The 26555-nt window shown below is 26.8% G+C and overlaps 1 protein-coding gene and 10 non-coding genes across 11 annotated transcripts in view; 3 read left to right on the plus strand and 8 right to left on the minus strand.

The window, feature by feature from the left end:
* The first annotated feature begins 163 nt into the window (after positions 1-163).
* On the plus strand, positions 164-235 carry Trnaa-cgc (transfer RNA alanine (anticodon CGC)). The gene has a single exon. It is a non-coding gene; the product is annotated as a tRNA-Ala (tRNA).
* Positions 236-658: 423 nt separating this feature from the next.
* On the minus strand, positions 659-730 carry Trnaa-cgc (transfer RNA alanine (anticodon CGC)). Its single transcript has one exon. It is a non-coding gene; the product is annotated as a tRNA-Ala (tRNA).
* A 4555-nt stretch (positions 731-5285) lies between these two features.
* Positions 5286-5357, minus strand: Trnaq-cug (transfer RNA glutamine (anticodon CUG)). Its single transcript has one exon. It is a non-coding gene; the product is annotated as a tRNA-Gln (tRNA).
* Positions 5358-13118: 7761 nt separating this feature from the next.
* On the minus strand, positions 13119-13190 carry Trnat-ugu (transfer RNA threonine (anticodon UGU)). Its single transcript has one exon. It is a non-coding gene; the product is annotated as a tRNA-Thr (tRNA).
* An 859-nt stretch (positions 13191-14049) lies between these two features.
* Positions 14050-14123, plus strand: Trnan-guu (transfer RNA asparagine (anticodon GUU)). Its single transcript has one exon. It is a non-coding gene; the product is annotated as a tRNA-Asn (tRNA).
* A 466-nt stretch (positions 14124-14589) lies between these two features.
* Positions 14590-14661, minus strand: Trnae-cuc (transfer RNA glutamic acid (anticodon CUC)). Its single transcript has one exon. It is a non-coding gene; the product is annotated as a tRNA-Glu (tRNA).
* Positions 14662-15686: 1025 nt separating this feature from the next.
* Trnah-gug (transfer RNA histidin (anticodon GUG)) lies at positions 15687-15758 on the minus strand. The gene has a single exon. It is a non-coding gene; the product is annotated as a tRNA-His (tRNA).
* Positions 15744-26555, minus strand: part of LOC145835854 (deleted in lung and esophageal cancer protein 1-like) — a 70672-nt gene continuing 59860 nt past the window's right edge. The window contains exons 33-40 of the mRNA XM_082943597.1: positions 23531-23665; positions 22914-23081; positions 22224-22326; positions 21909-22052; positions 21571-21645; positions 20985-21105; positions 19338-19420; positions 15744-15847 (exon numbers count right to left, since the gene is read on the minus strand). Coding sequence (XP_082799723.1) covers positions 15744-15847; positions 19338-19420; positions 20985-21105; positions 21571-21645; positions 21909-22052; positions 22224-22326; positions 22914-23081; positions 23531-23665 — 933 coding nt within the window. The remainder of the gene's footprint in view (positions 15848-19337; positions 19421-20984; positions 21106-21570; positions 21646-21908; positions 22053-22223; positions 22327-22913; positions 23082-23530; positions 23666-26555) is intronic.
* Positions 17136-17207, minus strand: Trnag-ucc (transfer RNA glycine (anticodon UCC)). Its single transcript has one exon. It is a non-coding gene; the product is annotated as a tRNA-Gly (tRNA).
* Positions 17856-17938, minus strand: Trnal-cag (transfer RNA leucine (anticodon CAG)). The gene has a single exon. It is a non-coding gene; the product is annotated as a tRNA-Leu (tRNA).
* On the plus strand, positions 24470-24543 carry Trnat-agu (transfer RNA threonine (anticodon AGU)). The gene has a single exon. It is a non-coding gene; the product is annotated as a tRNA-Thr (tRNA).

Genomic DNA, 26555 nt, shown 5'->3' on the forward strand with positions numbered 1-26555 from the left:
ATCAGTCAATTTGTTAACAAAACTTGAATTTAAAAGTTTATTGTCACATTTACTTAACATAGAGTATATATATATTCACTTATTTATACAATACATGTATACGTAGACGTAAGAATAACCACGTTTTATGTATATAAAACAAATTAATGTATACGAGACATGTGGGGATGTAGCTCAGGGGTAGAGCGCGCGCCTCGCATGCGTGAGGCCCCGGGCTCAATTCCCGGCATCTCCACGTTTTTTAAATGCGTTCGTCCTTTTTAATTAATTAACTTTGCTTAATTCTTAAAATGGAGTAAAGCATTTAGGTTTAAGAAACAAAAATAATGATTTTTTTAATTCAAAAGTTTGCAATAAACGATTTAAAAGCTTTTTACGTGGGCTCAGTGGAAGGTAACTTAGTATCTAACCTCATTATTTTCTATATATATATATACATAATTCATGACATTTTTTATACTAAAATGTGATTTGATATCATAAAATATATTTAGTAAAAGTATTTTGTCATAGATAGTTTGGTATTTTAAAAAACAATAATGAATATTTATATAATATTTAGTCACACTAAACTTATTTATTATAAATGTATTCAGTCAGTAAACGCAACCTTTTACTCATTTCGGTTGTTTTCAAATATTACAGATAGTAAAAATTGTAGAGTTGCCGGGAATTGAACCCGGGGCCTCACGCATGCGAAGCGCGCGCTCTACCCCTGAGCTACAACCCCACATTAAAATTAAAAAAAATTACGGTATATAAAGCTAACAGCAGATTTGCACTAAAAGTTGAATAATAGAACTGTAGTAAGCGAAGTTCAAAGAAGTATGAAAGCAGTTTTCCTTTATTTTTGTCTTGATAATGATTTTATTATTAAAGCATGTTTACAATACTTAATTTACATTTAGTTTTTTATACACATACACTTATTTAGACGTTTATTAAATAAGCTTTCAAAGTTTAAATACTAATAAAAGAAAATTTGCTGCGTCCATATATTTATAAAGTATAAATTAAAAAACACGCTTTTTTTTACTGAATTTTATATTAAAACATACATTATAAAGCGTTTAAGTACAGATTTTTTTTTCTGAAATAAAAATTCTAAAAACATTTTAATACTTCTGAATTAGTTCGTTCATAAATGTACTAATTAAAAAAGGTTTAAAATTGAATATAATTATACGAAGAAAACAATCAAGACAAAATGAAACAAAGTATTTTATTTTGTTTCATAAAAATTAGCTAAAAATTGTTTCGTATAAGATTATATTAAAAAACCCTATTATGATTTTTTTCTTAACAAACTTTTCTTGAAAAAGCTAACATAAATAATATTCTAGCTTTTAAATCAAGTTGCTTTATAGTCTTAAGTTAATAAAATCTATACATAAAGTTAAATATATAATTTTTTTAAATAAAGTTTAGCTTTACTAAATTATACATCTCATATACGAAACGGTCGTACAAACCTATTGTTTTTTATATAGTCAAACAAATAAATAAATATATATATATATGTATACAGAAACAGCTATCCCAAGCAAAAGTTTATTTTGAGTATTTTAAATATATATATATATTAATCTTGGTTTACTATCATTTCTAACTCGCTATCATTTTTAACCTGATCATTTCTAACCCAATCACTTCTAACCCGATCATTTCTAACCCGATCACTTCCAACCCGATCACTTCTAACCCGATCACTTCTAACCCGATCACTTCTAACCCGATTACTTATAACCCGATCATTTCTAACCCGATCACTTCTAACCCGCTCACTTCTAACCCGATCACTTCTAACCCGATCACTTCTAACACGATCATATCTAACCCGATCACTTCTAACCCAATCATTTCTAACCCGATCATTTCTGACCCGATCACTTCTAACCCGATCACTTCTAACCCGATCATTTCTAACCCGATCATTTCTAACCCGATCATTTCTAACCCGATCATTTCTAACTCGATCACTTCTAACCCGATCATTTCTAACAAGATCATTTCTAACCCAATAACTTCTAACCCAATTAAACCCGATCATTTCTAACCCGATCATTTCTAACCCGATCATATCTAACCCGATCATTTCTAACCCGATCGTTTCTAACCCGATCATATCTAACCCGAAGTTTATTTAGCCGATCTGTATTAATATATTAATTTATTATTTTTTTAAGATTAGAATTTGTTTTAAGAACAAATTAATCTCAAGAAAATTGTTTTTTTTTTTGAAGTTAAGTTTATTTTGTTTAAAATAAAACCTAATATTCAGATAGCTGTTGTTAAAATTTAATTGTTGATATTAATTAGTTCATTTATTGTTTTGACAATAAGGCTTAAAATTGGACTATTAATTAAGTGTAGTTAATTAGTTTTAAAAAGCATTAGGAAAAGTATAAGTCTTTTGTATTCTAAAGATTAAATATTAAGTTTTGATAGTCGTCAATGTAAGAAATATAATGAGTATCGCAGCGGTTAAAGTCTATTCTGTACTTTCTTTTGAAATGATTCTATATGGTTTATATATATTTTTAAGTGTAGAAACCAGATTACCAATTTTTCTCCAAATTCAGGGAGAATTTATATGAAATACAACATTTTATAAATATTAACATCAGCGTTTATGACACTTAAAATAATACAGTTAATAAAATTTAGTAATTGTAATTATAATGGTGGTTTCATTTAAAATTAATGTTATAAATTTTAAGTTCTTTAAAAGAAAGTGTATACTGTTTATTACAAAGCCAAAAGTAGAGGTAGAAAGTTTTTTAAATATTCAGAACTTGTCATTTACTCGAACTTTAATTTAATTTTGATTCTTAAATCAACTGGTAAATTTTACATAACAACTTACTGTAATTAAGTCATAATTAATTATAATAAACTTAACTATGAAAGTTTAGTGTCGAAAACTTATTACTAGGCATTTTTTTTTTCTTTTGAAATAAAATTTATGTAGAGGTAAATAAATTTACATTTTTCATAAAAACTTAAAAGTTTCAAAATTTAAAATTGCAAAAACACGATTATTCTCACGATTAATAGTAGATATTTCTAAAATAATTTTCTTGATATCTTTTAAAAGTTATTGTTTTACAAGTTTTCAAAAACACAAAAACTTTAGATTATTTAGCGATCATTGAATATTAAATGTAAGTATAAATTATTAGATTAAACTATATAACTTAATACTTATAACAAAATAATAAAACCAGTTTGTATTGTGAAACCTATTATATAGGTTTAAATTTTTAATAAAGAAAAAATTCATCATATATATAGAAATTTAGAGGTGGCAAAAACCACCGAGAATAAAGTCAATAGACTGCAAGCTAGCTTTACTAAAAAAAAATATGTTTTGTGTAATAATCGTCTGGAAAAATATTTGATTAAAAGAAACAAATAACTTAATTGAGTTTTTATAAAATTCTGCTCCTAATTATACTTAATTTTACTATAATTAATTTATGATTCTATTTCAAAATGTTTTATTTTTAATACTTATTTTGTTATTACTTATGTTATTTCAACTGCTCATAATAAAGTAATTTTAAAGAAATGTTTGTCAATTAAAGTACTAATTTAAGTCGCAATTAAAACATAGGCGAGGTTTAATTACCCTCGAACTTGTTATACAAATAAACTTGTCTGTTTAACTATTAGTGTTAAACAATTTTTTTTGCTCTAAAACCAAGTAGAAATTTATTCATGATGTGAAATCTAGACGGTCAGTCGACATAACAACTTTTGCTGTTTAGTTATATGACATAACTGTTTTAATAGCTAGTTTCAATTAAAAACCATGCTATCCACTCAATATAACAAAAGTTTTTAACTTCTCCTAATGTTTGTTTGAATTCCATTATCTTAATAGGCCTATGCAAGTTGCATAACAATTTGTATAAGTTATTAAGATGAAACTTAAAACTACCCTACTATAAAAGGTTAATATATTAGTAAGCAATAATAAAACATTTACGTCAGACTCTCAATGTAGTTTTTAAACCGTAATATAAAAACATTTGTATCTGAATATTACAATTGTAAGAGTTTACTTTTAAAAATTTGCTTATGTTAAAACTATTTTAGTCACGTTAATTACAATAAGATCCAACTAAAATATAATTATTACTGCCTATTTTAAAATCCTACAAAGAAGAGTTCAAAATACTTTGAAGTAAACAATTTAGTAAATTATATATGGTTAACGAAAATCGTCTCTTAAAGTGTATTGAAAAAACAAAAAATAAAAAATAAAATTATGTGTAGGATAAAAAATCAAAAAATGAGGTAATAAAAATATATTAAGATTATGTTAAGTTAATACTAAAACTAAAATTTATAGTAAAAATATTTTTACGTAACACATTAAAATCATTATGTTTTAAAGTAACTAAAATTTTAATTTTTTAATTTTTTTAATAATTTCATTAAGACTAGTTTGTTTTTGCATGAAATCCAGATTAAAAAATAAAAACGTAACATAAGTAAAATGGGTTAGAAATGATCAGGTTAGAAGTGATCGGGTTAGAAGTGATCGGGTTAGAAATGATCGGGTTAGAAGTGATCGGGTTAGAAATAATCGGGTTAGAAGTGATCGGGTTAGAAGTGATCGGGTTAGAAATGATCGGGTTAGAAGTGATCGGGTTAGAAATGATCGGGTTAGAAATGATCGGGTTAGAAGTGATCGGGTTAGAAGTGATCGGGTTAGAAATGATAGGGTTTGAAGTGATCGGGTTAGAAGTGATCGGGTTAGAAATGATCGGGTTAGAAGTGATCGGGTTAGAAGTGATCGGGTTAGAAGTGATCGGGTTAGAAGTGATCGGGTTAGAAATGATCGGGTTAGAAGTGATCGGGTTAGAAATGATAGCGGGTTAGAAATGATCGGCTCCCATTAATCTTGCTAGCTGAGACGGTTGTCCACAGCAAAAGTTTATTATTGCGATACTAAACTTATATATATACACGTATCTACATAATAAAAACTTTTTTAAATAATTAAATTTAGTTGCTTTGATAAATGCTGCAATTTAAAGTAAATAAATGAATAAATTATTTAGTGATGGTATATCAAATAAGTATTTCGGAAGTTTATTTTTAGAGAAATTTCCATAAACTTTATTTTCAAGTATTGCAAGTTATAAAAACTAACAATTTAATTTAAAGCTTAAATAACTTTTCATATAAGGTTTAAGTTACCGTTCACTTACTTTAAGTTGCAGCATTTATCGAAGCTACACAGTTCTAAAATTTAAAAATCACAAACGTATGAAAGGTCCTACCGAGACTTGAACTCGGATCACAGGATTCAGAGTCCTGTGTGCTAACCATTACACCATAAGACCGCACGCCTATTGCTCATTAATTGCGTTTATATTCGTAAAGCGTTTGAATACAGTAGGTGCTTACTTCATTAAAGACTACTACAAAGTTTACACTCTAAAACTACTTTTTTTTTTATAGTTTTTTTGTCAGTTAGTAAAGTAGTTAAAAGTTTAACTCACCAGTAACAAACAGCTTTTCCATAATAAACCATATACTAATTCATATAATATTTTTAATACAAAAAGTTCGATGAAAAAGAAACATTTTGTTAGTTAATTCAAGTAAACATTAGCTTTGTAGCATTATTAAGTGTATATATGAACAGTTTTTAAACAAACAATTTACAGTTAAATATAATAAAATACACAAAAACCTTCCAAAATTTAATAAAAAAACTAAACGCTATCAATACCTAGAGCAATTTTATTCTTGTGTGCTTAAGTTTTTGTTTATACAAATATTTAATAAAAATCAAAACATTCAAATCATTTAGGTTCCTATAATAATTTTTTTGTGTCTTTTAAACATTTAAAATTAATCACAAACTCAAACTAGTAAAATTTAAATTTATCTAAACTCATATTTAAGCTTTACAAAACTTGAAGTTAATATACAATTGTTCTAAAGTATCTTGTAAGTAAACAACTATTTCTTATAAAACGGCTTCTTAAACGCTGTATGATCAAATATTTGGAATTTATGCTTCACTAATTTTTATATAAATTAGTTTCAGGTCGATACAAGTATACAATGTATCATTATTTATAGACGTAAAATTGTTATCTAAAATACTTAACCTTAAAGTTAATTTGCATTTTTCAGCAGCAAAGTAATTTTCAAAACACAAGTATTGACATTTTCAAAGTTTAATTATTTAGTTATTTGTCTAAACTTTAAAATAATGCTCAATTTACTGGAATGTAAATATTTTTTCCACTGAAACCTGTTAATAAAATACTTAAGTTTTCACAGATATTATTAATCAAGTTTAATACTAGTAAAGATTTTAGTTGTATTGTACATTGTTATACAAGTATATTTTTATCACTAACATAAACTAGTTTAAGGAGAAAATTATAAACACTTTTTTTATAAAATTTTTATATAAATACTCATTACCACAGCTGTCATTTTAAAAAGTCGACTATTTATTAAATTTTGATACTTGAAACCAGATGAACCGGAACGATCAATAAAAAAAACGTTTTTTTAAGTCTAACAGTGCTAACAAATCTACTTCTTAAATTTAAATCTTTATGCGTTTAGCATAACTTAGTGTCATGCTTTGAATGTAAGCTCCTATATCTATTTACAGAAAATAAAATACATCGCTTATTGAACGATGAATAAAAAACGCTCAAAAAGTTTGGTCCTGGTGTACGAAAGAACCTTTCGGTTATCGAGTAGTAAAATACCCAAAAGAATTAATTTCTTTTAATGATTTATTGACGCGATTACGACTAGTAACATTTTTAAATTTAGTAAAGTTATCCACCATTTCAAGCTTTTTAACAACTAAATTACAAGCGCCTGTCAAAGCGCTTAGCCGTGACAATAGCAAGACAAAATATTATTCAAACCACGGTCTGTAAATCTATAAAAACTTCTAACATTTCATAACTAGTATAAGTATATATCCTGTGCAATAGTCACATTCGTGGGGTGGGTGTCAGAATGACACAGCGACAAAATGACACGGTGCGTCACTTTGGCACGGTGCGTCACTTCGACACGGAGGGTCACTTTGGCACGGCGACAAAATGACACGGTGCGTCACTTTGGCACAGCGACAAAATGACACGGTGCGTCACTCTGGCACGGTGCGTCACTTTGGCACAGCGACAAAATGACACGGTGCGTCACCTTGGCACGGTGTGTCACTTTGGCACGGAGGGTCACTTTGGCACGGCGACTAAATGACATGGTGCGTCACTTTGGCACAGCGACAAAATGACATGGTGCGTCACTTTGGCACAGAGGGTCACTTTGGCACAGCGACAAAGCGACACGGTGCGTCACTTTGGCACGGAGGGTCACTTTGGCACAGCGACAAAATGACATGGTGCGTCACTTAGGCACGGTGCGTCATTTTGGCACAGCGACAAAATGACATGGTGCGTCACTTTGGCACAGCGACAAAACGACACGGTGCGTCACTTTGGCACGGAGGGTCACTTTGGCACAGCGACAAAATGACACGGTGCGTCACTTTGGCACAGCGTCAAAATGACACGATACGTCACTTTGACACAGCGACTAAATGACACGGTGCGTCACGATAGCATGGATTAACAAACTTATATGCAAAACTAAACTTCTTCAGTAATATAACTTTTAATTGTAAAATTTTGATAGTAATTAGTTAAACAAAAGATTTATTATACTTTTTCCAAACTATAGTAGCTTGATACATTTTAAACTATATATGTTACATTGCTTTAAAGTTTAAGTCATAGTATAAAAACATAAATTTCTTAAGATAGTTTTTTACGTTTCACGACTTTTCATATTTATGTAATGAATAGAATTCAGTATTTTTTGTCGTTAAGTTTAATTAATTATTATCAGGAATTGTTTCAAAAAATAACTAAGATTTAAATTAATACAGAGTTATTTCGTAGTAAGAATAAGTCATGCGTGTTTTAACTGTAGTTTTTAAAAATACAGAGTTAAGCTGCTTTTGTAGTAACTAGCCATTTATATTAAATATGTATATATATTTATATTTAACAAAAGTTAATAAGTTAGGATGTTTACTTTAAAATCTGTATTGAAAATATATAATAAACTTGTCTGAAAGCAAATAATTAAAATAAACGGACCTGGAGCCTAAATTTATGAAAAAGTTAAAAATAGTATTATGAACAGTTGAGAGAAAATTAAGAGTCTGATGCAACCATTCATGCGCATTTATATATTTATCACATTAAAAAAAATCACTAGAAGAGGTTATACATACAACATTGCTGCTGCAGCCTTCTAATTAAAGCTGCAGCCATTCTATTAAAGTTAATACTTTAAGTCTTTTTTATTTTTACAAAACTTTTTAGTCTAAAATATAAAAAAATAAACTTAGACTATGACAGATATTATAGTATTTTATTGCATATAAGGATTTAATTGCATTTATATTTAATACAAAATCAGTAAATAAATTTCATAATGATACAGTAAAAGCAGATTTTAATTTGCGTGTAAAACATTTCTTCTACTTTATATTCTTGAGTTTTATTACAAAGTTTTAAAAAACTCGGTTTTGTCTTAACTCTGTTATGAAAATAATATTTAATTTTCTATTTTCAATCTTGCAACCTATTAAGTCGCCAAAATAGCGCAAGTATTAATTTTTTTAAGCATAAAAACGTAAAATAAGAACCGCATTAGAATTTAGAATTACAACAGCAGAAAAGTTGCTTTCGATAACGTCTGAGTTTTAGTTTATAAAACAAATTTTCCTCTGTATTTACATCTACTAGTTTATTGTTTTGATGTACTGAATGATTGATCTAAAATGAAGATTGTATTTTTTAAATCAGAATGTTGCTAAAGTTTAAATAATATGTTTATATGAGTTTTTATCTTTTTAGTCGTAAAATGGTAAGTCATTTTCTAATTTTTATTACTCGTTTCAAGTTCTAGTACTAAACTGTGTTTAAGATTTTCCATTCGAAAGTAATCAAAAATAAATTTTCGTTAATTTTGGCAGTTGTATTTTGATAAAAAAGTTGCTGCTTTTGCATCTTTGTGAACGTTGTTTGGTATAAACAACTAGTTGTTGTTTATTAAGCACAGCTTTTAAGCACACCTAACACCTTGCTATTGCTTAAAAACGAGCATGTTTTTTATAAGTACGACGATGAGAATAGAAGGTATAAACATTACGTGTTTCACTTTATTTTATGAAGTCACGATCAAAAATTCCTGCGGTCTTTGTTTTTAAAGTTAATCAATGTGATTGTTGCTGATTCTACAAAACTGGTTAGAAGACAGGAAACCGAAAAGTTTCCTAGAAAAATAAGATCGTTGTCCATACCAATGAAGATTGAAGTTTCACAACAAATCGTTCCCTCCCTTATTAACCACCGTGTCATTTTGTCGCTGTGCTAAAGTGACCCTCCGTGTCATTTTGTCGCTGCGCCAAAGTGACGCACCGTGTCATTTTGTCTTTGTGCCAAAGTGACCCTCTGTGTCAAAGTGACGCACCATGTCATTTTGTCGCTGTGCCAAAGTGACCCTCCGTGCCAAAGTGACGCACCGTGTCGTTTTGTCGCTGTGCCAAAGTGACCCTCCGTGCCAAAGTGACGCACCGTGTCGTTTTGTCGCTGTGCCAAAGTGACCCTCTGTGCCAAAGTGACGCACCGTGTCATTTTGTCGCCGTGCCAAAGTGACCCTCTGTGCCAAAGTGACGCACCGTGTCATTTTGTCGCCGTGCCAAAGTGACCCTCTGTGCCAAAGTGACGCACCGTGCCAAGGTGACGCACCGTGTCATTTTGTCGCTGTGCCAAAGTGACGCACCGTGTCATTTTGTCGCCGTGCCAAAGTGACCCTCTGTGCCAAAATGACGCACCGTGTCATTTTGTCGCCGTGCCAAAGTGACCCTCCGTGCCAAACTGACGCACTGTGCCAAGGTGACGCACCGTGTCATTTTGTCGCTGTGCCAAAGTGACGCACCGTGTCTATTTGACGACCGTGTCATTTTGTCGCTGTGTCATTCTGACCCGCTCCCACATTCGTGAACTAATTGTTAAAAAATAAGTTTTTTAATTGAAACTAAAATACGCAGTTCTCTATTATAAAAAGTTATGAAATCGAAAACGCATATTCTAAAAGTAAATAAGTTAAAAAAATAAACAAAGCTATAAAAAATGTATCTTCTACTCTCAATAGAAACAGATAGCTTTTAATTATCCAATGTTAGTACTTATAACTTTTATCTTAATAAAAAAGGTTGAACCCGAGTGAGGACCGAACTTACGACCTTGTGAATATGAGGCCACGATGAAGATGACAATGTTGCGGTTGTATTTATTATTATGACGTAATAATACAAATATTTGTTGTAAGATATTAAATATAGTACAAGATGTCTTTTACTTTTAAAACGCGCAAATAACTCAGAATTAAGCTTCTAAAATTTTACTCAAGAGCCAATTAATTTAAAGAATCGTTTCAAATTTCTTTTAAGCATTATTTTTTCTTTTTAATGTTAATTAAAAGTATAGGGTATAAAACCTTTAAAAAATTTGACAATTTAAAAAACTTTTTTAAACTCTTTAACTTTTGAAAGTTTGTTCAACTATAACATTTGTTTTGTAACTAAAGCAATTCTAAATATTGAAATGGCTCTACTTTTCGTAATCTAACTTTCGTATTTACTTAGAAAAATATATAAATAAAACAAATTAAACCCAAATTTGCAAAGTGTTTAAGTTTAACAAGCTCCTTTTTACACATACATAGATAAATATTTGAAAAACTGTTTTAAACTATCAAAATAGAAAGTAAAATTAATTAGTTTGACATGTATTCAATATTTGCAGCTTATATTCTACATCTACACGAATACCTTGAAGGTGTTCAAAACCAAGTTTTATTTTTACTAAAGTATCTGTTACATAGTTTAAAACTAATCTTTTTTAAGCTCTATGTAGCAATAACAATTTATAACAAATAAAATTTAGGATTTTTTTAAATACACGAAGAATATTATTTTGATGATGGAAATTAATGTTTTACCTAATGGTAAAGTAAATTAAAAAATTTATAAAAAATAAACCATCTTGCGTTTTTTGTATTGTTTTAAAAGTAGTATTTAGTGATGTTTTTTCAATAAGTTAGCTTTGATAATAGTTACATGGTTAGTTTTTTTTACTTTGAAACAAACCATTCAATTTAATCTTTTGAATAATTTTTTGGTAAAGTAGCATCTTACTTTTCATGTTAATATGCTGTAACCTCAAAAATTCAACAAAATTTTATTATGTTTTTATTGTGTAATGTTTTGTAATACCTCAATTTTTATTTATTAGTATTGCAAAACTTTGTTATTCAGTAAATGTATTTAAAATGTACAATATTAAGCGTTTACTTTTGTAGTTCAATGTATGCATATAAATGTTTGTAAATTTGTCATTTTTGGTTTTTTATTATTTTTCAGCTTTATATTTAATAATTCGTAAAGCGGTGAAACTATTATGGCAATCAATAAAGTATGATTACCATTTAAAAAGTCGTTGTACAAATTTATTTTTATTAATTAGCTGTGAAAATTATATGCAACTGATAGTAGTATATATTCTTATTTCTTTATTAAATAATAGTTGTAGTAGTATTTAAACAAAAAGTCAATACTATCTTAGCTTGTAACATTAAGCTTTGTTTTCCAAAATTGTTTAGAACTTTGTTAAGTGTTTTCCTTTAGAAACAAAATAATTTATACATTTCACTTGTTTACTTCAAGTTAGGGAGAAAAAAAGTCAAAAAGTATTATCTGGATTGTCATGTGTTAAGTTATTTAAGCAAAATAGTTTGTACTTTAATAATTCTATGACTATATAATTCTATGCTTAATAGGTTTTATTTCTATTTTAATATGCAAGTTAAAAAGTTTAATAAATGTGTTACAGTCTAAAATTTACGTTTAAGTTTTTACTCAATTATGTTTAACTAACATTAACATATGTATCTATAACTTAAATTACTTACACATCTTCAAAGAAGAAAAATACTTATAGAAAATTTTTACACGAAAACATTTAAAACAACAAATACAGAGCAAACTGTGTTGTGTTTATTACAACTAGTAAACTACACTACAGTCAAAAAACTACTAATTTTTTGTCTATTTACATGTCGTGCTTTTTTATAATAATAATGTTTAAGTTATGTATTTAAGCTTGATTAACAGAAAGTTTTTAGCTATTTTAACTTTTAGTAAACTTTTAATAAAATTCAGACATTTTTATTTTTAAAGTGGCAACCGTGTGAAAGACTATTAATTTATAATAAGGTATTTTATTATAGTATTCCAGCATTAATTATGCTAAAAAATTTGATTTACCTTATCTACAGTAGTATAAATAGGTATGAATTTTATTTAATTAACTAATTACTGAATTTTTTAAAGAGTGCAAACTATTTAAGACGCAAAAACTATTTTATAAAGCAAAAACCAAACAATGTATAAAAGTGACCCATAAATGTTTTTCAAGCTCAGTTTTTATAGAGAGTTAGGTCGTAAGTAAAATAGTAAAATTATTATATTAAGTTTATCTTATTAAGTATGTAAGAAAGTACACATTTTATTAAAACTTAAATATACTAAACAATGAAAATTCTATTACAATAGTTATTTAGTATATATTAAATAGGCATTCTATGTGTAGCTAAAAGTCACTTAAAGTAATTATTTGAATAAAAGTAAAGCTATCTCTTATGTGACCAAAACTAAAGCCAAAACATTATACAATTATCACTAAAACTGCGGCCCGCGAAGATTTTGATAACTTGAAGTTTGGCCAGCGAGCACTAACTGCCTGCCGAACCCTGGACTAGACGCTTAACGATCTAATTAATATTATACTATAATTACGTTTAACTACCGCAAATGCATTTTAAGTTGATCAAAGTTCGTCTCTGATGTTAATAAATAAAGTTCCATTTAAAATAGCGGTTAAAAATTAGAAAAAAAACAAGAAACATCGAATATAGACGATTTATGGTTGAAAACTAAGCTTAATGATATATGTAAATGATAACGATTAAAAATTGAGCATAAAAAGTGCCGCCAGAGAGGATTGAACTCTCGACCGCTGGTTTACAAGACCAGCGCTCTGCCACTGAGCTATGGCGGCTGTGGGTGAGATTACTTTTTGATGTTTATAAACCGTACAGTTTTTTTACGTCACGATGTAAATGACTTATTTTTCTCATTTTGCAGACAAATCTTTAAGTTTTGAAGCAATATTTTTGATAGGTTTTTGCATTTTATTTATAAGGCTGCTAATTGAAGTTTTCTTGGCCTATTTAATCGAAACTAACAAATAATCTTGATAAATTTTCATTATTTACATTATAACACAAATAAAGTGCTTTAATATTTAATTTAAATTTTTATTTTTGCTGTTTAGTTTGTATATAAAATTAAAATTTATTTATCCTGTCAACATTAATGTAAGAAAAAAACCATATATTTATCACTTAAAAGTTTAATTATGTATGCAAAACTTAAGTTTCAATGCTTTTAAATGTTAACACTTTTTTATTTTCGCTAAACTAAAAAAGTGTGTTGTATCATATTTGAAAGACATTACTCTAAACACAACTGTATAAGCTCATGTTTTATTGTAATTGACTTTTGATATTAAATTTTTAATAAAAAAGCTAGTTAATTGGTATTTAGATTAAACATTTATTATAGTTTAAAAAGAATTTTCAAACCTGATTTCATATTAAGTAGAGTTATGTAATTTTTCTGTAGTTGTAAAAAGTAAACATTTATTCAATTTATTTTAAAAGAATAGTGTTTTTTCAAAACTACTAATTATTAAGAAAATGAAAAGTGCACAGAGTTAATCAAAAAGTTCTTGAAAATTTCATACTTAAGCATTCAGATTTGTTTTAAGTTTAGCAACTGAGCACTTGTAATTAAACAACGCACATGTGAAGCGAGAAAACTTTAATTTATAAACAGTATAAGAGCTTAGTTAACAAGTCTTCGTGGCGCAATCGGTTAGCGCGTTCGACTGTTAATCGAAAGGTTGGTGGTTCGAGCCCACCCGAGGACGGTTTTTGTTGTTAACTTTAACTGAAGGGTGTTTTTTTTTCATTTTTAAAAACAAGATATTTTATCACTTAGCACTAACTGCTATTTTTTTTTAACTTTCTTTCACTTTGTGCTTAAAAAATGAAACGTAGGTTATTATATTAAATTGTGTTAATTTTTAACAATTTAAACTTTTTTAAACTATTTTCTTAAGAAAAAACATAAGTCACCATATTAATTTTTTTTTTCTTTTTAAGTTACTATCTTCTTTTTTCAGATTCTATACAGCTCGAAACAGTTAAAGTATATTTTTTTTTGCATTCATATAAGTCCAATTAGTCACGTAATAACTAATGAACTGCATATGAAAGTTAATGAAATACGTTAACGAAAGCATGCGCAACTTTTATAATTAAGTTTTGTTTATAGGGTAGAAAAAATAAAGAAATTGCTTTTAAACTTAAGCTATTTTAGCAAATTAAAAAATGTTCCCAGACCGGGAATCGAACCCGGGCCGCGTGGGTGAGAGCCACGAATCCTAACCACTAGACCACCTGGGAGGACATGTAAGATCAACTTTTTACGTTTATAAACCAACGCTTTCTGGCGTGCGAAGGTTTAAAAGTAAAGTGCTTTGTATAGATTTTTTGAACTGAAAAAGTAAGCTTTAAGTAAAACATTTTATCAAGGATTATTTTCATGTGAATTGCTTCTAAAACTTCTTTTTTTATGAAGAATTTTTTACAAAAACTTTAATGCTTAAATGTCTTAGATAGTAAGCGTTTAGCATCGAGTATGAAATAATTTTGTTACTCAAAAAGAATTTTTGTTTAATATAGTTAAAATTTTCCCAAATACATAAATAAATATAAAGGTTTTAAATTTCTAACCAATTTCACTGTCTAATAAATATCTAATGTGCAAAAGGTTTTTACTTTGTTATTACTGCTCAATAATTGAAATACTGTACTTATGTTTTAAATTTTCTTAAACTTTTTGTATTACTTAATCTTTCTGAAATATTTACACTTGTTTTTCAAATAACGCTTCATTTTATTTAGCCATAGTATATTACTAATCTACTTTTAAAAGTCACTCTCTTCAACTAGAAAACTACTTAAATTAAAACATGATTTACCATTATACAACAATACATAATTTGTTAAAAATATAACATATTATTGTTGATTAAATTGAAACTTTAGTACATATGCTAGAAATCAAAACTACTAATTCATGTATGTGGTAAACCTTTATGCTCTTTGTTATTATTTTAAGCCAACTTATTTATGTTAGTTGTGAAAAGGTGTTTTAAAGATAGAAAAAGATTTTTTGTAAAAAACATATTTAAGCAATTCTAATATAAGGAGTTAAGTGAAGCAGAGTTTTATTTTACAACAATTTTTAACATAACAGCTTTTTATTGCTTATAAATTATAATAAGTTGAAATTTTTTGACTAAGTCTCATAACTATGAAAATATAAATAATTATTATAAACTTTACTTATGTTGACCAAACTTGTTAAGTTTATTTTCGTGAAAACCAATAACAATAAATTCTTATATCGCAAAAATAAAAAAAAGTGCTGTAACCAGGATTCGAACCTGGGTTGTCACGGCCACAACGTGAAGTACTAACCACTATACGATTACAGCGAGAAATAGCAGAGGTTGGTTTCGATCCATCGACCTCTGGGTTATGGGCCCAGCACGCTTCAGCTGCGCCACTATGCTGTTAGACAAGGCTGCATATAGCGTTTATATACTTGAAAATTTGCTCTAAGCTTAATGCTTACTTATATACTTTTATTGATGCAACTAAACCTACTTAAAATTAACTTATTTGCATTACTGTTTATACTTTAATCTAAACATATGTTATAAAAATTTTGTGCTTAAAGTTTTTGTTTGCTATATAACTTTTAAAATTTCATTTTTATTATTTATATGATAAAATTCATTATTACTTAAATTGCAATATGTTATGACAAAAATCTATTTTAGTTTTATATATTTATCAGCTTCCTAAACTAGCAATTGTTTATTTTTAACTATTCAAAATCATACATCTATATATTTGTTTTACTTTATTTTCGTTTTATTTTACACTTTTAAAATAGTTTCAAACTTACTTTAAAACATTTTTTTTAACAAAACTTTAACTTTTCTTTATTGAAACTGACAAAGTTTTTCTAATTGTAAACATTAGTAAACATCATAAAAATGAATGTTGTTACTAAACGATAAATAAGCTTTTAATTTTGCTAAGCAACTGAATTAATGCAAGTGTTGTAATGTTAGTGTTGTTTTTAGTAATTTTAATATATACAAATAAATACTTTTATGTACATTTTATATTAAGTACTGATTTCAAAGTCAAATTACTATTAAAGGTTATAAAGTTTATAAACATATACTTAAAATAAAAGCTAATTACAATTTTTTACCATAATTCAGTCTAAACTTTTAGCTTTATCTTACTGTTATAGCCTAATACACATTTAAACTTGTAATTTCAGTAAACTAAATAAATTTTTTCTGGTAAGTTTTAAAAACAACATTAGCTTTTTGTCGGTAAACTAACTTGATTACTAAAATAAATTGGAACTATCTATAAATAAACTTTGGTTTGTTTTTGTTTAGTTATAAATTTATAAAGTATTTTGTAAGTGTTTTTTACTAACAGTTATGACTGTATGAGATTTTGATACTTGTATTGATTTCTCTATAAAACTAAAGTTATGTAACAAAATTACAACTTTAAACATTAACCAATAAAGTTTATTTCTAGTTTGAACATTTCTAAATATCTTTCAGTGTTAGAAATTTTTTGATTAATAAATTCAAACTATCTAAATCTAAACCATAACAGATTATATTGAAAAGTTTTAGGCGTAAAACAAAATTTTCATATAATGGAATAAAATGATTATACTTAAGTCTAAAAAAGTGCTTAAAATTTTTTGAAGCTGTAATCACTAATTAAAAAATATCAAGTAGTTAGCATTTGAAATAGTTTATTAAAAACAAAAGTGCGTCGACTGGGAGTCGAACCCGGAACTAGTGCTTGGAAGGCACCAATGCTAACCGTTACACCATCGACGCTTAATTTTAATTGTTAATAAAGTGTTTATATACGCAAGCGTAGCTATAAGTAAACTGAACATGCAAAAGCATTGTTTTGTACTTATCTTTTGAATTGGTCTTTTCATACAGTGTTTAATAACTTAGCTATTTTGTTGCCTTTTTATTTACCTATTTTTCATAACAACTTTAAGAAATTTTTTAAGCAACTAAGGTTACTACATATTGAAATTTAAATCAGCTACTTAAAATAAAAACTTAAAAAGTTAAAATGTCTTTTTACAAAATAAAAAAATTATAGATAAAAGTTTAACGTAATATAAGCGTACATTAAACTTATTTTAATAAATTTCAAAATTTAACTATTTTTAGTTTTAAAATACAAATTACAACTTTAAGCTTTGGTATCAGGTCTTTTAAATTGTAAGTAAAGTATCTATGAAGTATTTCACTTAAAATAAAAACCACAGTAGAATGCACGTAGTTAAACCTAATATTTTCTTCACAATAATTCTACATTACAAAGTATAAAACGCACACTTAGTAAAATAAAAGTATTTTATTTACCTAAAGCATTTGAACTAACAACTTTCTTTAATTCCTTTTTGCAATTAAAGTTTTAATTTCAGCTAAAAAGGAATTCGTTTCAACTTAATCAGGCAAAAGAAGTGGCAGGAGCGGGATTCGAACCCGCGCCTACAATGTAGACTGCGACCTGAACGCAGCGCCTTAGACCACTCGGCCATCCTGCTACACGCTCATTGCAGATTTATTGCAAATATATAGTTCAAAGATTTATACTTTCTATTGCTTAGAGCTTATAATTACTTAGGTAAACTATTCAAATGATTTCAGACTACTGAGCTTCACAGCTCTAATGCTTTTAGAAAAATTTACGTTTCATGTAGCTTTCAAGATTATCAGTACATTTGTAAAAATATTTACTGTGTTTGTAAATATAATCTTACGTTAATAATCAACCGATTGTATTAGTTACTTATGTTTATACATGTTGTAGCGCCTAAAATAAAGAATTTATTACTTTAAACATACTTATTTATTAATTAAAAGCATTTTATTTATTAAACAATACACTTTAGTTTTAATGTTTTTAAAGTACAATAAAATTAAAAAGACAGCGAAAAATGTGACATTATTTTATTTAAACAGTTGTACTAAGAAATACGAAATTACAGAACTTTTTTATTATAATTGCTTTAAACTTGTTATAAAATACTGTGTAAAACTAATTTAGATTTAAAAGCAACATCGATCAAAGTTACTATAAGTTATTTAATTCCTTATTTTTTAAAAGTTAAAAAAGTTTATATCACAGTATTTAAAAAACGACAACAAATAAGATTAAATGTATATCTTTTATAATTTTATATATTTCTGTTAAATAAACGTTAGAAGAAGTTACTTTATTACACAAAAAGTAACGTTATATATTTTAAAATCAAACTGCTTATAAACTTTTATGAAAAATACTGCACTTAAAGTTTTCAGTTTTGCAGTAAGCACAATAAAAAATAGTAATTTGTATGTAATATACTTTTTAAATCGAAATTTATCTTTTATATACACAGTATCTTAGTTTCACAGTTATGTTATAATGTAGAGAAAAAAAGTTTCTTAGTAACATTTAAATAACAAAAATACGTATTACAGCAATTTTTATTTTTAATTGCTACATATTTAATTAACTTATAGGTTTTACAACATGTTAGTTTTACTAAAACCACAACACTACAAATAATTTTTTTTCAAACTAATTATATTAATTTGTTACAAACTTAATACAAATAATAATAAAAAAATCATAGTTTAATAAAAACACCAAGTTCATAACCAATACTTTTCTATTTTTAAGAACATTTTTGTCATATAATCACTATGAATTTGACTTTAAAAAATCACAGTGTTACAGTTTCAATAAAAATAACAATACATCAAACTGTTTTATGAAAATTTTTCGTCTTATAATCACTACAAACAAAAACCAAATCACAGTTAAACATTTTCACAGTTTTAGTAAAAACATAAACTTACAGAAAACTTGTTTTTCAAATATTTATAATCAGCACAAAAATAACAAAATAAACAATTATTAAACAATTTATTTGATTTCAAACGCCCCATCAAAACTACCATTACCAGTAATTCTCAATAATTTTCCGTATTCACCAAGTTTGCCTCTGATCATATATCTGCCTTCTATCGGGTTTTCACTCCTGTTTATATTATATAATTTTAAGAATTAAGTAGTATTAGTTTTCATGTTTTTGTACTTTATTATTAACTTTTAATAAATTAAAAACCCTACTGGCTATCTGTACCTTTCTTAATTTGTTCGTGATTATTGAGTTAATACTTTTTTTGGTGTTTTTGCATCTAAATACTGACTTTAATGTTACAAAAATTAAAAACTTGTCTGTCTTTTGTTGAGTAATGGTTTCTGTTTGTTTACCCAAGTAACAATTTTGTTAACAATTTACGCTGTTTCATGATAAGATAAATGATTTTCGAGTTGCCTAACAGAAAAAAAAAACATTAAATTTACTGTACTTTGTCAATTGTAAACTAATAATTTTGTAACAATAGCACAGATTTAGTGTATATTTTGTTTATAAACTCCTGTTTTCACTATCTGAAGTATTTAATTTTACTCCTGTAAGTGATCGTTTGATTTTCATAAGACAAATTTGTGTTTTATTCTGAAATATTAAAATCTTAAACAAATAACTTTATAACTTCATTTTTGTTATTTTTGCATACAAGTATAACATGTAATAAAAATATTAAAAATAGGTTTGTATGTACTTTTCTATCACTTATTTAAACTATACTATTATGGCATTTTACATTGCGTTTTTACATTTGACTAATTTCTTATTTGTAGTAAAAGTTTGAAATAAAAAACAAAAGTTATAAATCAATAACTGTTTCTATATTTACATCTTATTTGTATATGAGTACATTAATATTTGAATAAAAAGTATAAAGACAAGTATTTACAACTAAATAAGTTCCTTTAAAAACAAACAATATTATAAGTTTGCAATATGTATATGTGTGTTTATACAATAATTATAAGTTATTTGTTCTATTAATTACTACTTATAAAGTAATATAAATATTTCAAGTTCTACTAAATAATCAACAAACAAATCAAAGTAACTACTTACATAATACTTCTATAGTTTAATTATTTTTATTTATACACGCTTTCTACTGTTTTAGTTTTACAAATAGTTAGTATAAAAACTTTGAAATAAGTATAACATATAGCATTCATCGGCTGAATATTTGTTTGTTGTTTGACTTAACTTTCAAAGGGAGAGCACTTTGTTTTAATCAAATATAATAAACATTTTGTTTTCGATAAAGGCGGAACTTAAGTCAGACAACAAATAAAAATTCATTCGATTGTTACCTGCTCTTTATTTATTAAAATGAGCAAAACATATCTTGATAAATCCAAGTCAATTAGTAAAACTAAAACATTACTGATTTAATTTTAAAACTTTTGCTATTTATTTATTTTTTTTGTTTAAGAACACAAAAAATTTAACTACAAACTTGGCAGTGTATGATGTCATTATGAAAAAATATTTGCTTTATATATAGTGCATGTATTATATGCTTGATTATTGTATTTATAATTACTATTAGTTGAAAAACTTTTAACTTTTTCATACAAATAAAAAATCTGGCTGTATATACAGTGTATAACATTAAAAGCATAATCGCTATATTTATAACTAAAATTTGTATAATATAAACAAATAAACAAACTTGGCAGTGTATGAAATCTTGATTATCTGTCCACAATTATCCACATTGTTCAAATAAGCGGGTAATATTCCTTGTATTGGTTCAATTTCTATTGATCCATGCTTCTTATCAAATGTTTCAGCTGTTGAATTTATTTTATTAAAAAATAAACAAAATTTCTGAATCAAATAGATAATTTTTTATTCGCGCTTAGAAAACTGTATAGTTTTCATGGAAATAAGTCTTTTGTTATGTAAAAAAATAATACATTATAAATTTTGTATTGTTTTTCATGACACTGGAAATAATCACAAAATAATGCTGCTTTTTTGAAGTAACTTATTTATTAACTTTATTTTAACTATATAACAAACTTAGGATAGATGTCATATAAAGTTTTACTTAAATAAATTTAAAAGTAAAACAAGCAGCAGAAATATATCTTTTTGAATTAATACAAAAATATTAGATTATTAACAAAAAACAAATGCCACCATTACCAATTTTGTTCAAAGTAAAATACCTATAAAATAATTAAGTATCATCAAAGTACAGTTAGCAAAAAAAATAATTAAATTCAACCAAATTGTTATTTGAATAAACTAACCAAATTCTTCGCAGCTCCAAATAACCTCACTGTCCGACAAGTTAAACAATTCAACCTCTTCAGTGATCCTCTGACCTGTATTGTATAAAAACTTGATTTACAAAAAAACCTCTATAATATAACTTAACTCGTATTGCGTGTATTTTATAAGCGTCAATAAATTAGTTTATTGATATCATAAACACGTCAATACTTAATCATATATGTAATAAAGCATAATATAAATTAACGCACAAACAAACAAAACATAAACACAACATTCAAAATTTGTAACGTTACGTTCATTTTTTAAATACATTGTACAAACAGATGTACAACTTCAATAAAAAACAACGTACCGACGAAACAGGTGCCCATGTCAACCTGTTGCCTGGTAACGTGCAGTTGGGGCACGCTTATGCGGGCGTCCAGTGGGTGCTCCATAGCGCCACCTTTCACGAAGTCCATCCGCAGGGATCCCTCGTACTGCAGCGACTCAGATCCTGTGTGACGTCATAGTTTTATGTAAATATCAAAAAATGCTTTTATATAAATTTATTAACAAATTTTATCCAATTTTTGGTAGTATTTTTTATTTAAACAAAACATATTAAACTTTATTCTGTGAAGTTTACTTTGTAAAACATTATTTTTAATATACACGTAGCTCTTACCATTTCCGTCGGCGATAATTTTGGCGCCGTACAAATGGTCCATCGCCCTCAGCGCTTTCAGGCAGTGGAAAGTTTTCGAGTCCGCTTTGAAGCCTATTTTCACCTGTAATAATATTAAAAAGTATTTAAAACATTTTAACTGTGGTTATAAATAACACAATAAAATATAATATAACATGATAAAAGTATATAAAAGTGAACTTTAAACCTATTTTCACCTGGAAAATATTTCAACTGTGGTTTCTGATCAAAGTATATAATAGTAAACTTTAACCCGTGAAATCATGTATGAGCATGTTTAGACTCAATTAAACTCGTTCTCTTAAACGACTTGTTAGCAACTTAAACGACTTACTTTGAAAGTATCTACAAATTGGTAGATAAAACGAAATTAATGGAATGTATAAGAAACAGTTAAATCAAAAGTTTGTTATCGCAAGTTGTAAAGGTATTTGGAAGATGAAACGATTTAAAAGATAAAATACAAATACATAAAAACTACAAACCTTTTTAAACAAATTTAAAAGGTTAATCTGATGTAAAAGTTATAAAAACTAAAGTACAAGATTAGGCTATTAAAAAATACATTTATAAATTAATTCCACAAATAAAAAAAAATCCTTAAAAAAACATACTCTTATGTCAATTATTCAAAGGAAACAATTTTAAACAAAAGAGTAAAACAACTACTTTTTTGTTGAAGAGACTAGGCAAGGATATGACTGAAGTTTCAAGCACGACTTTCTTGTTTTCAACAATGAAGAAAGGGTAGTTAGTTGAAAGTTTGAACTCCAACACACCGTGTGTCGTGTTTCTCAGTATGAATGTTCGTATCTCGTTCATCACATTTATCTCCCCCTGTTGTAATAATGATTTAGGATTGAAATATTTTTATGATAGTTTATTTTTAGCCTTTAAAATGACAGAAACTGCCAAACTTTAGGGTTAAAAATATGCACTTCTTGTTTTTGCCATTCAAAATATGCTACATTTGTATGCAAACAAATATATAGTCAAATATTAGAAACATAAACTATATTACGATCGTTTCAGGTTTGGCTGTTAAATATTCAAATTTATACGATCTTAAAACAAAGATTTTCTTATAATATTGTAATAAACTGTATTTCCTGTAAAAGTATGTTTAAACGTATTTGAAACAGAAGATAATATTCACTATGTTAGTTGTATATACTAGTAATCTACCGGATTCACAAAACTCGGTATCGGGTAGGTCACTTGTATAATCTTTGATACAACAAAACTTTCACATGTTATTTTAAATTTACACGTCACGCTCGACTAACACTTTTCTTTATGACGTCACTCAGAGCCAGGTGGAAGTTCTCACCGTCGCCCTCAATTTCAATGTTTCCCCTCCGCACCGATGACGTCATTTCCAATCGGATGGGAGTGACGTCATTTCCGTCCAACCGCGATATCTGTTCAGAAGAAAAAAAAAACTAAAAAAAATTGTTAAAAAGAGTGTTTCAAATATTATGTTGTTTGTACACATTTAAACTAAAAACAATTAGTTTTTTATTATGAAGTCGGTATTTATTTGAAACTTATTAGAAATATCATGTATATAAACGGAAATAGTTAAACGATCGGTAATTTTAATAAAAAAAAAAAAAAAATTAATCTTGCATTATTAGCTTTATGCTCTATAGCTCTTAATTTATGGCAACTTTGTTGGCTGGTTCATCAGAAAAATTAAAGATATAATTAAGTATACATTGAAATGAAAATTTAAATAATACACTAAAATATAACCGTATTCCCAATTTTTTTAGTTAATATAGAGAAACTAATATACTTTTAAAGTTACGAAAAATTAAATTAAAAAAACTGACTTTTAATTTTTATTCATTGTTTTGATATCAAAAAGATTTTTTTCATTTGAATAGCGCATAGATAATTTCAGTGTATAACCAAATGTGTTATGTTTATGTTTACTTGTTGAGAACTTTTATGTGTTCAATGGAAAAACATTAAGCAAGCAAATAAGAAAAATTAAATTAAAAAAGCGCAAGTTTAGATAATGCATATAGCGCAAAACAGGGTTTATAATCGATAAATTACTATAAAACCGCGCTAATTAACTTGTTGTAAAACCACAAGTAGTTTATAAGCATCACACTTAAAAGTAATTTCAAGTGCGCTTTATAACAAGACATCGCGCTTTATTATGACGAAACATATCAAAAAGATTTATAAACGCAATAATACTCTCTACGTCAAGCGGCGCCATGGCTTAGTTGGTTAAAGCGCCTGTCTAGTAAACAGGAGATCCCCAGTTCGAATCTCGGTGGTGCCTCGCTTTTTTTAAATAGACATTAAAAACTTACTCTATACAAAAATTTTTTTTAACTAACAAATATTTATTATTTTTTACAACAGGCCCTTTAATAAGCGAGTTTGATAAAAAATAAGTTGCTCAATTTGAAACATTATGATTTAGCCATGTAATTTTAATTTATACTTTTATATTTCATGTATGTTAAACATATTCCACCATTCTAGTCAACATAGACAATTACAGGTAAATGTTTAAATTCAAATATTTTTAAAAATTTTAACAAACAACTATAAAGTTTGCTAAAATGAACAAATCTGATTAAAATAATTTTATTTTATTAGAGCATAAAATATTAGATGCTACACATACTAAAAATTTGTTAAATAAAAACTTAAGCTAGTACATACTACATCAATTTCTAATTATTTTTTTATAGGATAGATAAAACAGTAAGTGTAAAGATTAATTAACAATATACAAAACATTATAATAAACTTTTTATCATAAAATTAAATTAAAAATGTAATTTAAAAATAAATATAACTAAAAACAAAAATAGCTATTTTGATAAACGTCTGCAACACAATAACAAAGTTGTAAAGTTGTTTATTTGTTTAGTAATATAAACGTCCCTTTGAGTTTAAGTAGGGAGTTAAAACAGATTATTTTTGTTTTGCACGAAAAATAAAAACATTGTAAAATATTGTTGTTTTTAATTTTTGTGCATAAAAATTTAGCTTCCTATATAAATACGTTTATAGCTATTTATTTCGAAGCATTAAACAAGTGCAGTGTTGTAAGTAGTATTATAAAAAATTATGTTTTACAGTTCGTTTTTTTTGCTTCAAAATGAAAACTGTCTTTGTATGTCTAGTTATTGGATACGTATTAACCAGTGGTTAGTTTATTTATATATATATTACAAATCGAAAACAACCATAAAATTAAAACATTTTTTGTAAGTAAATGACTTATAAAAATTTAAACTAGTTGTTAAATATTTTTAAACAATTATTCCTTTGAATGTCATGTTTTACATGAGAGTTTGCTTGTTTAAAAAAACTTTTTAATATTATTTACATAAATGACTAAAATTTAAAGAAATCTAAGAAAATTCGGTAGTAACAAAAATATTAGTTTTTAATGTTTTACCCAGTTTTTTAAGCATAGTTTGACTGCAACATATTAAAAAAAAATCTTAACTGTAATAAAAAAACCGTTCTTAACTTTTAAATATGATAGCATCAAAAATTAACTGTTTGTTTTATTTAATCACAGTGTTAAAATATTAATCAACAGGAAATGCACTGAAATGTTATACAAGTAATGACTGCACTGATAACACAAAGCAAATGGGAATAGATGATCAAGAAACAAACAAGGCTTGCGTATCCATGACAACTGCAGGTTAGATTAGTTATTTTGTAAGCTAATTTTTTGTATAAAATTTTTTGTTTGTTATAACTTAAATACAATTTGCAATAGTAACTTATACGTTTTTAAACTAACTTAAACCTATAAATCATATACGAAAAACAAACTTTATAAAACTAAGCTAGTTAATTCAAATGAAACTAAAAGTGAGGTGTGAAAAATATACATCTTTAAAAAAACTATAGTCTACTTGGTATTTTATTTAAATGCTTGTGTCTATAATGAAAATATTAAAACTGCATGAGGGGTAGTTTTAGAATTCAATTTTTTGAGCTTAATTTAGATAATTAACAAGTAAAGTTACAAAGTAAACAAAAGTATATCAAAAACTAAGTAACAAAATATAAAAAGTATAGTTAACAAATTTATAACAAAATACAATTTTACATTTCAAACTACTTAAGAATCAAAACATTGCAATATTTTTATTCCTTAGAGCTACTAAAGTTGTTTAACTTACAAAATTACTAGAAGATGAAAATTATAACCTTTTCAAAATACTTTCTCTCAAAATAGGTGAGGACGGTGAATACATGTTATGCATGAGAATGGCCTCCCTACAAAAACTCCCTAAACTAGGATTGGATTGTGAAAAA

This window comes from Thalia democratica, chromosome 1 (assembly GCF_965202585.1).
Source record: "Thalia democratica chromosome 1, ktThaDemo2.hap1.1, whole genome shotgun sequence".
Taxonomy (NCBI): Eukaryota; Metazoa; Chordata; class Thaliacea; order Salpida; family Salpidae; genus Thalia; species Thalia democratica.